Source organism: Hipposideros armiger, unplaced genomic scaffold, assembly GCF_001890085.2.
Source record: "Hipposideros armiger isolate ML-2016 unplaced genomic scaffold, ASM189008v1 scaffold_86, whole genome shotgun sequence".
NCBI classification, from domain to species: Eukaryota; Metazoa; Chordata; class Mammalia; order Chiroptera; family Hipposideridae; genus Hipposideros; species Hipposideros armiger.
Window position 1 is genome coordinate 2366503 of NW_017731436.1, and position 14156 is coordinate 2380658.

Here is a 14156-nt window from a genome sequence, read left to right on the forward strand (position 1 = left end):
ATCCCTTGGCAGTTTGATTTGTAGGCTAAGGAGAGCAAACTTTTGCAAATGGAATATTTTTAAATAAATCATAATTAATTAACTATGCAAATATATCAAATAAATTTGGATACATAGTTAGATGACTAATTACAGTTAAGAAAGGTTAGAAATTGTAATACTATTTTTTAACTTGGTTAATATAATATTATAATTGGGGTTGCTTTGATCATGGGGAATGTCAGAGACAATAATTTTTCAAGCTTGGCTGGTTTTGAAATCATACAGTTATGAGTATTAGCAGCTTAATATAAAATTTGGTGCTGTCCAGAAAGTTAAAAGAAATTATTTTTGTCATAATAAGCTATATTAATTTAACTAGTTTTCTATACGTTTATATGTTTCATTTGAAAATGAAAGTGGAATGGTAGTTGATAGATCTAGTTCTTTAAAATGAGAAAAAAAAGAATTCTTTGATATTTTAATTCCATAGAAAAAAATGTTGCCTCCTCAGGTTTTATTATTTCATATGTGCTAGAGATTTTAATGCTCGTTAATTCCTATGTTCATTCAGTAATTGTACATAGGGGCTCTGTGATGTGTTAGGGGCTCCCCCACCACGAGTTCACTTTTGCGAGCTCTCTCCTGGTCCATTGCAATGGCCTCTCACTTTGCCTTCCGGCTTCTACCCTACTCCCTCCAGTCCATCCTCCACCCTGACGCCAAGGCCCTCTTCTGATACAATAATCTGGGGCCTGCACACCTGTGTTTTATGCTTTCACAAGGCTTATCACCCTGTACCATCGCAGTTATAAACTGAGGGTCCATGAGCTATTTCTAGCCAACAGATGTATTTTCTTGGGCTCATACTGTGATGGAAGTTCTGTCTCTTGTTTTAATTTAAATCTGTGTCCAAACTTAAAACTAAGGAACTTTTATGTAAAATTCTAAAAATCTGACTTTTCTTCAAAAATGAGAAAGCCAATAATAACGTTGGCCGACATTGCTACTGGAACTGAGCAGAGGCTGCCCCCTTCACATAAGGTCGGTCACAGCAGACACCTCAGGCCCCCAACTCACTGACACGAGCCACCTAGAATCTGAGCCTGTCCCTGAATGCAGACTCAGAGCCAATCTACTATTTTTCTTACAGGCCTGAAGTATGTTGACTTGTAGCCCCCAAAAGATATGTCCAGCCAGAACATCAGAGCGTTATTTTATTTTTTTATTTTTTTTGGAATAAGGGTCTTTGAAGATATAATAAAGGTAAATACCTTAAGATGAGATAATTCTGGATTAGAACAGGGCTTTAATATGATAATGAGTGTCTCCTAAAAGACAGAAAAGGGGAAGACACAGAGACACACAGAGAGAAGAAGGCCACGTGAGGACAGAGGCAGAGATTGGAATTACGCAGCCACAAACCAAGGAACACGCTGTAGGCTGGCAGCCACCAGAAGTGACAAGAGAGGGATGGCAGGGTTTCTCCCTCAGAGCTTCGAGGGAATCAACCCTGCAGACATTTTGATTTGGGGCTTCTGACTCCAGACTGTGACACAATACATTTCTATTGTTTTAAGTTGCCGATTTTGTGGTAGTTGGTTATAGCAGCCCTAGGAAAGTAATAAACGCCTTCAGTGATCTGGCCTTGGCCTCCCTTCCGGTCCCCTTGATCAGTCCCGTCTTCACCTTTAATCTCTGTGTAAATGCTTGCAGTTCCCTCACACCCATGTGGCTTTGCGACTCTCTGTTTGCACCTGCTGCACCCTCTGCCTGGAAAATTTTTACATCTCTTTCTTACTGGTTAAATTCCAACACATCCTTCCAGGCTCATATCGGAGGGCAAATTCCGGGAGAACCCCTCCTTATCTTCCAAACTGAGATTGCTGCCCCCTAGTGGCAAACTGTACCATGAACTGTACTACACCTTCCTTTAAGCAGTTAATCATACGAGGCAGAAATTATTCCAGGATAGGTAACCTTCCAGAGGAAGTCATATTTGAACTAATCCTAGAAGGGGGTTAAGTTTATGAAACATGTAGTGGTTAATTTAATGTGTCAATTTGACTAAGCTATGATGCCCAGTTGCTTGGTTAGATACCAGTCTAGATTTTGTGTGAAGGTATTTTTTAGATGTAAATAATACTTAACTCATTAAACTCTGAGTAAAACAGATTACCCTCTGTAATGTGGGTGGGCCTCATCTAGTCAGTTGAAAGCATTAAAAGCCAAGACTGAAGTTCCCCAAAGTAGAAAGAATTCTTCTCAAGACTCCAACATAGAAATCCCGTCTGAGTGTCCAGCCTGCTACCCTGTGTAATTTGGACTCAAGACTACAATATCAACTCTTGCCTGACTTTCCAGCCTGCCAGCATACCTGACAACAAATTGCGAACTTCTAGCCCCCATTATCATGTGAGACAATTCCTTAAAATAAGTAAACAAGTGTGTGTGTGTGTGTGTGTGTGTGTGTCCTATTGGTTCTATTTCCCCGGAAAATCCCAACTAATACAAGGCAGATAGGAGAAGGGAGAAGATTCCAGAAAGCTGAAACAAAATGCAGACATGCTTGGGGTTCAGGTGTGGCTGGCTCAGGGGGTGTGCTGACACCTGGAAAGAGATAAAGCTGGAACAGAAGCCTGGGGCCAGCCTCTAGTGAGAGTCACTTGAAACAGATAAGCAGAGTTAGGATATGATATGTTCTGTGCTTTAGAAAGATAATTACTCTGGCTGCAGAGTTGGGATGGAAGTGAAACAACTACGGACAGATATATCAATGAGGAACTGTTTGCAAAAAGTGCATGTGAGATGTAGTAAAGGTGTATGGTAAAGCACCTGGACTGGATGGGAGGGGACATGTGGCGATACAGAGGCGATACAGTGACATGAACTGGTGGCTGGCTTGCTGTACTGCAGCTTCTTGAAGTCAATCTAGGTCTTATTCATCTTAGCACCCCAGAGCCTAGCACACCTGGGAAAGAGCACTCAATAGTTTGTTCAATAAGCAAATAAATGGAAGAACATGCAGGGAGAATCAAGAGAGGATTAAAGATAGCCCTGATCTTTGTACAACAGAAGAGCCACTTTTTTCCTTTCAGTAGCCTTTTTAAGCTCTACTTCTTGTCGCCCATCCTCAAAATCTGTTAGTCTAAAAATAATCAGGAGCAGTGTAGATTTAGCTTCCCACAAACCATCTTCTCCCTTGAGTCTTACCTCCGATTTTGTAGTGCATCCCTTTTTCCATCCTCCAGTTCTCCCTGTATCATTTTCAGCCATGACTGTATGAGATGTGAGCAATGGCTGTGATGGCAACGAGACTCCATGAGGAGCCCTAGTTGAGTAGAAGAGAAGAAGCCATCAACGTTGGTTAGAAAACATATTAAGTTCTCAAAAGTAGGAAAAAATAATAGGTCGACAAGGCCTACCTATACAATGTGGAGAGGCTGAAAGCTAGGAAGATGACACAAGTACTGTTGGGTACTTTGCAGTCATCTGACTACAAGGACAAAGTTAGATTTTGACCAAGTAGTTTTAAGAAAAGCCAAATTACACGTTGCACCACCTTGGTCACCTTGACAACAAACCCTCGTTCTTATGGCAATAATATCACAGCAAAAAAAGCCCTTGCAAATTAAGTAAATATTAATTATAGGAGGACTAGTATATAGCTAAAGTAGCTCCACCTAGAGACACGTGCAGGAAGGTGTCTGAAAGGAGCTTGTACCCCTAACACAGGATTAGATTAGGAGGCAAAAGTTGAAGTTACGTATAAAAAGGATAAAGTGCATAGGACAGATGGGTTTCTAACAATGAGTATCAATCAATCAAATGATACGCAGCCATGATTTTTTTGAATCCATTGGCCTCACCTCCAGGAAGGGACTTTGAACTGAAAAATGGAACCGTTACCGTTGGGGACTGTAGCTATTGTGGCACTGCAGCTTTAACTGACATGTAAACTGGCCAGAAGGGTTGAGGCCACATAGAGAGGGATGTAGGAATAGAACTAGGCATCAAAAGCAAAGATTGACTAATACACCGATTTTCAACTGATTTATAGGAGTTAATTGTTCTTGTTGAAGGTCCTTCTTCTGAAACACACTCTAACATGGATTCTGAACAACTATTTTGTTTTCCCCTCTTGGCTAAAAGGATTGCTTAAAATATAGCAATGGAAAAAATAAAATTTAGTTTTAAATTATGTACCACTAAAAAGGTATTTCTTCAGGACAACTGGCCTATTAAATTGCATTCTTCCACTGGGTAAATTCATGTCTTAACTATAACCTTTGAAACATTGACATAAAGTCTACACTCTCTCAAGAGTTATGTTGTCAGTGAGGTAGGGCAGAGTGGCCCTAGATGACTGATCCTCTCTCCAGTCATCCCGAATCATGTTTTTTCTTTACTGGTTCAAATTCATTAGCCAGGCCATTATAAAATGCATCTAGCTCTGGACGCCAATCAAAACAGAAGCGTTCGTATACATGGGGCAGTTGTCATTGGTGATTTAGGAGATGCATCTATGCATCTGTCTCAAAGGTAACAGGCAGACCACAGGCCTGGGGGTCAGGCATGATAGTTACGAACTAGGAGATCTTAGGAGAGTCTGGGCCTCTTTGCCTTGCCACATCCTCCTCATCTATAAAACAGCTCTCATCCTCATAGGTCTGCAGGATTAAGTATCACAATGCATGAAACGCTGGCAGCTGGGAGGCCCTCTGGGCATATACATTCTCCAAGCTTCTGGAAAGTGATTACACGCTCCCTATTAGCATATTCTGAACTCATCGTCTAGGACCCAGGCTCCTAGAGTGAGCTTTAGGAGATGCGCTTTGCTAGTTCTTTCATCTCTCTCTGCTGTAGAGCAAAGATATGAAAACAGAGGTGCAGTGAGTGACGCAATGGAATAGCCAGTGTGCCTAAACACCTGAGCTCTTGGTCCTGTTGCTCCAAGAACCAGCCATATGACTTTAGACCGGTCCCATAACCTCCCTGTCCCTGTTGTCTCCTTCGTGAAATGAGGATATTGCTCTACGTGATCCCTAAGGCTTCTCTCAGTTCTTGAGTACTATGGTTCTGGGAAATCTTGATTCAAAGTATGAGGCTCTACCAACCATCTCTAAAAAAAAATATGACTGAGTTTTTTGTGAGTGCCTGTCCTGTGTTGTTGAATGATGGTGGTCATGATGACTATGGACAGGGAACAGGTTTGTCTCATTTTGCCAGTTTCGTGGTTAAGGCTCATGGAATAGTCATAGAAATTTTATTATGGTACCAAGCAAACATACCTCTTTTCTGTGCTTTCAAGTCTTTGTTCTACTTTCCTTTTTTAAAAATTTTGTACTGTTTTGGTTCAGCTTCCTAGTAGCCTTTTGTCGATGAAATAAATCTTCAAAGCTGTAATAATGAAAATATTGATAGCAGAGCAGAATAATAACAAATTGCACAGGAGATGACAAGTGAAGAGCACATTGTTTCATCCTAGAAGAGAGATACATGGAACCCGTTGAGTGACACTGGCATGCTTTGGTATAATTGTGCAATGCTTTCTCCAGCTGATACTTTCATATCTGATGGTTTTACTTAAAAACAAAATACGAAACCTTTGTTTGATCTTCCTGTTCTTTTCTGAACTCTGGTCAAACCGTTACACCATTTGGCAAACTACCTTGTAAGTTACTAGCAGGCTTAAAAGCAAACTTTCCAGCTTGTCTACATGGATCATAAAAGCAGAATATTTCAAGAGATGTTCATTTTCTTTCTTATTAGTAACCATAAAATTCATGGCTGTTATAAGAAATATTTATTTATAGGAAGCTTGTTTTATGTTATTTCACCGCTCGCCTGTCTATTAAATCAAAAGAACGTGATTCATTGTTTGATTCCAGAACCTTCTCCTGCCGCACACAGGGGATTCATGAGTGTGCAGCGTAAAAGAGCAGCAGGAAAAGATGGTTGGGGAGTGCTCTCCTCATCACAAATATGTGTCTTCAATATTTAGTTGTTGTGGCAGGAAAATGGCAACAAATACATGAACTGTAAACCATCTGGCTGGAAATATGTTCAAATATGAATGTTCATCTTGAAAAATGAAATCTATGGAATTCTGGCATCCACTTTGACTTCTGAGAGATGAACAGCTTGGATATGCAAAGAAGGGATTTCCAGACTAGCCTTCTTAAACTTTAAATTTTCCTGAACTCAGGAGTCAAATGATTCACTGCCTGGTTAGGAAAATCTCCCTCTCGCTTTTAAACCTTAAGGAAAAAACATAGGCTGCTTGAAAATTCCACAACTGTGTCTGTGTGGGGATTTGTATCGAGCCGTCTGTCATGTTCAGAGGCGGAGAAATAAATGTGGTTTGTGTGCTTATTATTTAACATGTGCTAAGTTCCAATGTATGAGAAACACAGTATAGAACATAAAAAAGCATAACTCCGGCTGCCACCAGATTCCTACACCAAAAAGTTAAAACTGGCAAAAAATAGGAGACTTTGAGCTGTGCCACTTAGTTGGGGGAAAGAAATGACGAGTTAGTCCCTCTGCCCCCTTGAGGACTCTGACCCCCAGGGGACACAGCGTCAGTGCCCTGGCAGAAGCAGCTCTCCAGATGACTTGGAAAAGGGCTTTAGGTGACTTGCTAAATGTAAAGAAGACATGTGCTGCAAACGTATATGAGCAAGGAGGAAGATGAAGGAGGAGGAAAGGAAGCAAACGAAGCATGCAAGCCCTCTGGGCTGACACACCAGACCACAGGTGACCACAGGAGTGTTTCTGCGTGCTGTTTGATGTTTGGAGAGCTTATCCAAGTGACTTTTTGAGAGACACAGATACTCAAGCGTATTTTCTCCTCCTCTTCTCCACACTATATAATTTTTCACAAAGCCTGGCCTGATCCACTTCTGGAGAGAATTCTCCCTAGACTAAATCCCTCACCCATGTGCCTCTGTGCTTTAGCCTCCTTCAGATATACAACCTCTGACACTCCAGGACACACTCACCTCCGAAAAAGTCTTTAGTTGTTGCGCGTGTACCTGTTGCCTCCTTACTACATTCATTGCAAGCATCTAAATAAAGGAATCCAGACTACTAACAACCAATGTGCCAGGCATCATGCGATGCATGCGGTGGTCTCAGTGAGTATTCATTTAAAAATATGAAAGTTGGGTAAATGAAAGACCTATGCCGTAGGTGGGGGGAAAAAGCATGAGCCAGATAATGTTCACTGAATTTATGATACAAGCCATTTTAAAATGATATTAAGAGAGCATGATGTTTCCTGAAATAAAATTATGCTATATTTAATTCAGCAAAAGGTACGGTATTGGTGATATGCATAATTAAATTTTATTTTTAGATCAGATGTCTTTTAATATATGGACTTTCTTAACTTTTGTCTTTTATCTTGATTTTCTTTTAAAAAAATGGAATTCATCCAACATATAATGCATCTAATACATACACATAATTATCACAACACATACTCCTCAAAATAACCAAGTTAAGAATTTGAAATTTTATGTGTTTGTATGTTTTCTTTATTTTAGTCATCTCTTTTCAGTGTAATACTTAGATGTTTATAAATGCTTTTAGGAAAAGGCAAAAACATGTTTAATGCTTAGAAGAGGAAAATTTGGCAATGTTCTTTTTATACTCTGTGAACTCTGCTATATCTACAGGGAACTTAGATTTTAGTATGCAGCAGCAAACTCTACTAGATGATCAATCTTGCCCTTGAGGATCAAACTGTTTCTTTGTTGGGTCAACTGTTTAACTAAGAAACTAAAAAGGACTAAAAATGTAATAGAGCAAATCGAATCCAGGAATGTAGCTTGGGCAGTGTAGTTTGTGCTCATATACACAGGCAATTAACCTGCCTTCCTAAACATCTTTGTTCTGTTTCCCTCCTACTTTTCTCATTATAGAAAGTTTGATATTGGCGATCTTTACAAGGAAAAAGGCCCACATCATTTTTTGTGGGTTTGTTGGAAGGGCCAATGAACACACCCATTTGATTAAGAAGGACTACCCGCCTTGGAAACAAGCCACGCACATTTCACTGCATTTGTTCTGAGAAAATTCTGAGGAATAAAATGAGCACTGCCTATGAGCAATGAAAACAATTAGTTGAGACTCGATCAAATTCCGAGCAATTATACCGTTTGAATAGATTTTGTACAATTTCCTCTCTCTTTAGAGGCAGTGCTATGAAGTTGGTCCAATTCTATCTTGAGTTTTATGAAGTCTGATTGAAATATTGTAAACCAATCAGTGGCTCATCAGATTATTCGTAAGTGGGAAAATAAAACAGTTGAGAAGAAAAGGTATGTCTATCAGCTGCACAAAAATACTGAGCTCTGAATGAATTTGAATATAATTTGAAGTTCACCTTTTTCTATGAGTCAACTAAATATCATGCAAGTTCTACAAAAATAAAATCTATGAAGAAAAATGCTGAAGTTAAGTCATGAGTTATACTTCCATAATACAACAATGAACCATTTTTATACACTATAAATGAAAAATAGCTATACTTTAACACAATGTATCTTTACATATTCAAAATGAGGAATAAACACATTTAAGAAATAAGAATAGAGCATACAAAGATATGTTTTTGAACCTAAGCCTTTACATTTTATCTTTACCGCTGGGACTATTCTAAGCAATTAACAACAACAAAAAATGTGACCACACATTATTATTCAGCAATATATGCCTCTCATTTGTAACGCTGTGTGAAGAGCACAGAAGGCGAGCAAATTCCAACTCTCCCTTACGCTCACTGAATCTAAACTAGAAAAGATAGTATAAAATTCTAGGTGCATTCTCTCTGAATTAATTTTTATAACCCAACTGAATAAGGCCTCTAAGATATGTAAATCCTAAACACTTCAGAAATAACAAATCATTTCATCATGGAAGATTATTGGCTTAAAGAAATGAATATGAAGGCTTTACATCTTTATATCACTCACTGTTAAAGAAGCAACTGAAGATATTTCACTGACTGCACTCTAACCTCAGGCTAATTCTTCCAAAATACCTGTACTTATATATATATATTTCTAAAGGGAGATTTCCTTTAAAAAAAATGTCCTTTTCTAAAGAAAACAAAATTTGCTAAATTTTTATTGGCAAATCTAAGAGGCATCCTCTCGTGTGTGGGTGTGCATACATGTGTTTATGAGTGTGTGGGTGTATGTGTGTGTGTCTTAGGGGAAGTGGTGGTGAAGGAGGAATGGGATTGGCTTTGTGAGGCAGATATTACAATTAGCCCCCATTAAACAAATATGGAAAATAAGGCTCAAAAGTGCTAACACAGTCAGGGCTGATGACAAGTAGGAAGCTCAACCATTCGTCAAAATGCTTAACCTGTAATACCGAAGTTCAAAATGGTTAGAAATATAGGTGTCTTAAAAATGTACCTGGAATTTGTTCTCCTCGAGTGTGGTAAGATGGTAGACATGGAGACATCTGCCTAGAAAGAAGAGTTTTTACCTATAGTTCCCTAGAGGAGGGGACACACCACACCACGCAGGGCCACACTGGGAAGCACCAGGGTCAGTCAGGAGGCAGAAGGAGCAAAGGGGAGAGCATGGGCCAGAGCCTTTATGGCGGTTTTTGCAGGAAAGAATGAGCAAGATAGGATGGCAAGCTGAACAAGCTTCAGATTGAATAGTTTAAAGAAATTCAGTAGGCTCTGGGCTGGAGGGGTCCTCCCTAGTTGTCCTGTACCTGGCCTTGGGGTGACACAGGGTAGACAGCATGTTGAACTGGTATGTGAAAGCTTGATAAAGGAGGTGATTGGCGGTACGGGCTCTGGGTTGGCTTGTTTGCACATCACAGATGTGTTCTCATGCAAGTTGTTTGCTATCACTAAGAATTAGCTGATCCTAGAAGCAGCAGTCCCTGCCTTGTGTCAGCAAGGCCCCAAGATGTTAATGACATCTTTTTATATAAAAAATAAAAAACATCTCATATAGTGGGATAACTTTATTCGGTTTTATATTGGAATCATGTAGAAATAGCATAATTAATCACAGATAACAACACATATATTTGCAATAAATAAATTAAATTAAATGCATTCCTATAATGTGTCCAATTTACAGGCATGACATTAATATCTGTATGCGAGGTATGTTTGATGCACAAATCCATATATTAATATTTCATAAAATATGCAGTATAAGGTAGTATTTAAAATGAAGATGCTTAAGTTAGGGAGAACTGAGTTCATGTCCCAACTGTTCCTACTGCAAGTTACATCATAGGGTCTGTTTCCACACTTGTGTAATGGGGCCTACAATACCTACCTCACAGACTCACTGTGTGATTTAATTGGACAATACTTGAAATGTTCTTAACATAGTACCTGGATTATTTATTGAAGATTTAGGATGATGATGATGATGATGATGATGATGAAGATGATTTAGGTCAATAAATACCCAACTATTATTCTTACCAGGTTTTTGAAAATGTTGCACTCTTATGAACAACTAAACAGATTCACCACAAGGACCTAGAAAGCGTAGCAATTATTCAAATAATTCAAATGTCCTTCTATTTTCTTAATTGTCTGAAAATTTTCAATAAAACATTTGGGCTAGAACCAGCCGGAAAACTGCTTCAATCGGGACCACTTTGCCTACCTGAGTGGTCACAGTTATTGTAGTTAATCGCTGTGTTACATGAACTCAGAGAACGGCCAGGTTCATGGACGGCCACTCCTGGGATCACTAAGCACAAAGGAATATCCTCGTTCACCTCATGGGTGCACCCAGCGGGATTAGGAAAAAATAGGATTTATTTCATCAATCCCACAAAAACAATCGCTTTATTCTTTATAGTCATACTGTTAGATTTGAGAGTTCTCCTGTACGTGATGTTTTTAAAGATCTTTTTCTTCACCATCTTCTGAAAGATTGTTTCACTCATATTTACTTACTCGCCACTCTATATCTTTTAAAAGAGCTTTTAAAAGGGGCGAGGGAAGTAAAGAAGAAGAAAAACAAAGTAGAGAAAGCTCTTGTGAAGTGTTTTGCTCTATCTAACATTCAGCAGTTAGGTTATTTCTCATATTTACATAAAGACTTATTATCATCTTGACTTCAATCATGTAGAAAATGAATGAGGTATAAAGTACATGGGGATAATTTAATAAAATGAGCTTTCTTTCCTTATGAGATCTTTGAAGAAAGGAATCATTAGTCAGAGACCTGCCTTGTATTCACCCAGGTCATGAGGCATGTCAGTTTGGTGATGTGCCTTTGGCAAGAAGTCCTTAATTAGAAATTCCTCGAGAGCTGCTCCCAGTAGGTGCTTCCTAAGACAAAATAATTTAGCAGAGGAGCCCTTGCGAAGGATACTACTCAGGTGAATGAAAGAATAATTTGCCAACAGCAAGAGAACAAAGCTGTCATGATGGGGTGCTGGATGTTGAATGAGAGTATCTCTGTCATGTTAGCAGTAAGTTTTGTTTTTGTTATTCAACTTTAAATACATATTGAATAGTCTTTAATTTTTAAGATAACTTGGATAGGAATGCTAAATAGCTTCAAGTATTACCCTGGTTAAAAAACTATAACTTGTTAGAAAACATTCAGTAGCTATATTTAATTTATCCTTACAGAATCATATAAAGTTGTTTTCCAATTGAGTTTTTTAAAATTATTTTTAAAGTCAAGTAGTTTGATTTTGCATAATGTATGAATGTTTCTCTAAATCAAATGAAGTCTTTGAATTAGGCTGTGAGATTGGAATTTTTCTAGAGTGCTTTCTGAGTTGTTTTTAAAGATTTCTTCCTTCTTGACACCATTGACTTAAAACATCATAGCAATGTTGATTAAGAGGGTTTTATGCTTTTCATAAAATTCTGTAAAGAATGCCCATGTGTGTTAAAAATCTTTTGTATAAAGGTAGAAATTTCTTACCAATATAATTACTGTTAAGAACCAGCCAATAAAATAATGATATGGTGTAATTCTGATTAATATCAAGACGCTCATTTCACTTGAACTGGGCCACAAGGAGAACCCCAAGTGATTCTGAAAAGAAGAAAAGGTTGAAGACAGCATTGATTGGCTCTCTTTTCATTCTATTCTAGCTCTCCTGGTTGGGAGTTAACGTATATCTGTTTATCGACACATTCTGTTGGTATGCAGCAGAAGAGTCTTTCTTTTATACACGAGTGCTTCTGGGTGTAAGTAGGGTTGGTGACTTTATCATTTCTGAAAACAAAATGCATTCTATTGGCCCAGCTTTCTGGTTTTCACTGTATCTCTTTCTCGTATCTTTACATACGAACAGTCAACACTGGCTTGGGCAAGAGCATCTGCAGTCTGCCTGAATTTTAACTGCATGCTAATTCTACTACCAATCAGTCGAAACCTCATTTCATTTATAAGAGGAGCAAGTATCGTAAGTACTAAATTATTTGAAATAACATCAGTTGTTATGACGTACTGATGTAAGTACCATTGAAAACAGAGGTGTACTTTACTATGAAATTCCCAATAATTGTATTTAGATTAAGGTTTGCTTCTTTGTAAGTGAGAACATGAAGGCTAAAGATGAAAATCAGAAATTGGTACATCTGACTTGACTTTTGCTTCTGCCATTGGACTCCTCTGATGCATTTGCTCCATTTGAAAAATAGAGCTAATAAAATTGACCTGACTCATGAAAGTGGGAGTATTATAACAGTTTGAACTACTACCATTTCCAATTGAAAGGAGACAAATATGCGCTGAGCCAAATGCCACTATGGAAACATTGCTCTGAGTTCTCAGCCCCAGAAAGCACAATCACAGCACACAGATTGTAGTATGTAGATTTTAACCCCTACCAGACAAAATGGAATCTTTCCTAGTTATATTGATTTCGCTGTGTTGGGTACTTATGTGTGTCTCCTGCTAAACAGAGTAAATGTTCTGCACAGAAAAATGAGACCTTCAATAATCTTTAGTAAACAAAATTATTATATGCTCATCATAACTTTATAAATATTTAGATATGACTATAATGCCTTGCTTTGTGTAACGAGGAATAATTTATAGACTATAAACAACATCAATGATGATGATGGTTATCTTCCTTTGCCAAATAAGCTGAAGCATGGATATTAGCAGGTTCATTCCCGACTTACAGCCAGGGTACTACTAACTCAATCATTTTTATTGTGTTGAAGTTTCAGAAAAGCCAGTAATAACAGTTTGGTTTTGCCTGTTAGACTAATGAATGGCCACTAATTTTTGTGTCGCATAGCCCCACCTTCAGTAATTTAGAGGCAGAGCACTAGTCCTGCCCTCTTAACTCTCATGACACTGTCATCGCTATGATTTGTCCCTAGCCAAGACTTTTATTTTTGCTCCTCTAGTGCTGCAGAGGACCATGGAGAAGACAATTAGACAAAAACCTCAAATTCCACAAACTGGTCGCCTATGGAATAGCCGTTAATGCAAGTAAGTGCTTATGATTCATTGCCTGGTGTGTTTTACAGTACCTAATGTTTACCTTTATAGTTTTGTTCATTTCCTCTCACCAAAGACTCACCCCTAGGTAAAAGAAATCTTTGCCTTCCGTCTGACTACATAAACCTTATATAAATGAATTTTTCAATTTCTGACTTATATTCATGCAGTTTTCTCTACCAAGCCTTCAATTTTTCAAAGAAAAGTTTATGAAACTTAATTTTCATCCGTGGATAATTAAGCCTTTTGATAATATAATGATACATACCTACTTGAAAAATAAACACTTTGTTATTTAATATAATTCACATCAGAAATAAAATTGATCCATATTCAAAATCTCATTCACAGTTGTAGGAAAAATGATTATCAAATGGTATCATGGGCAGTGAAAATAAAAATGAAAAGCAAGATCAAGGTTCTGAATAGTTTTGAGCTAGTGGACGTAGAAGTATCTTGAAAAGATATGAAGCTTTATAGGCATATAAAGTGTTATTGTTATTTCTTGAATTAGAAAACAAGGGAATTCAAGAGAAAGGCACTAGAAATTAATATCCAAGGCCAAGGTCAAGCTCTAGAGAAGAAGTAGAGGGGCAATAACCAATGAACTTGTGGTTTTGTTGGACAAAAAAATACATTGAAATGAAACACTGTCTGAGCAACAAAGAGTTATGATTAGGGACTGTTTCCCTCAAA

At 38.1% G+C, this 14156-nt stretch overlaps 1 protein-coding gene across 1 annotated transcript in view; it reads left to right on the plus strand.

Annotated features, from left to right (window-relative positions):
• Nucleotides 1-11409: 11409 nt before the first annotated feature.
• Nucleotides 11410-14156, plus strand: part of NOX3 (NADPH oxidase 3) — a 65406-nt gene continuing 62659 nt past the window's right edge. Inside the window, exons 1-4 of the mRNA XM_019644163.1 lie at nucleotides 11410-11457; nucleotides 12095-12190; nucleotides 12298-12408; nucleotides 13367-13451. Of these exons, the coding sequence (XP_019499708.1) occupies nucleotides 11410-11457; nucleotides 12095-12190; nucleotides 12298-12408; nucleotides 13367-13451 (340 nt within the window). The remainder of the gene's footprint in view (nucleotides 11458-12094; nucleotides 12191-12297; nucleotides 12409-13366; nucleotides 13452-14156) is intronic.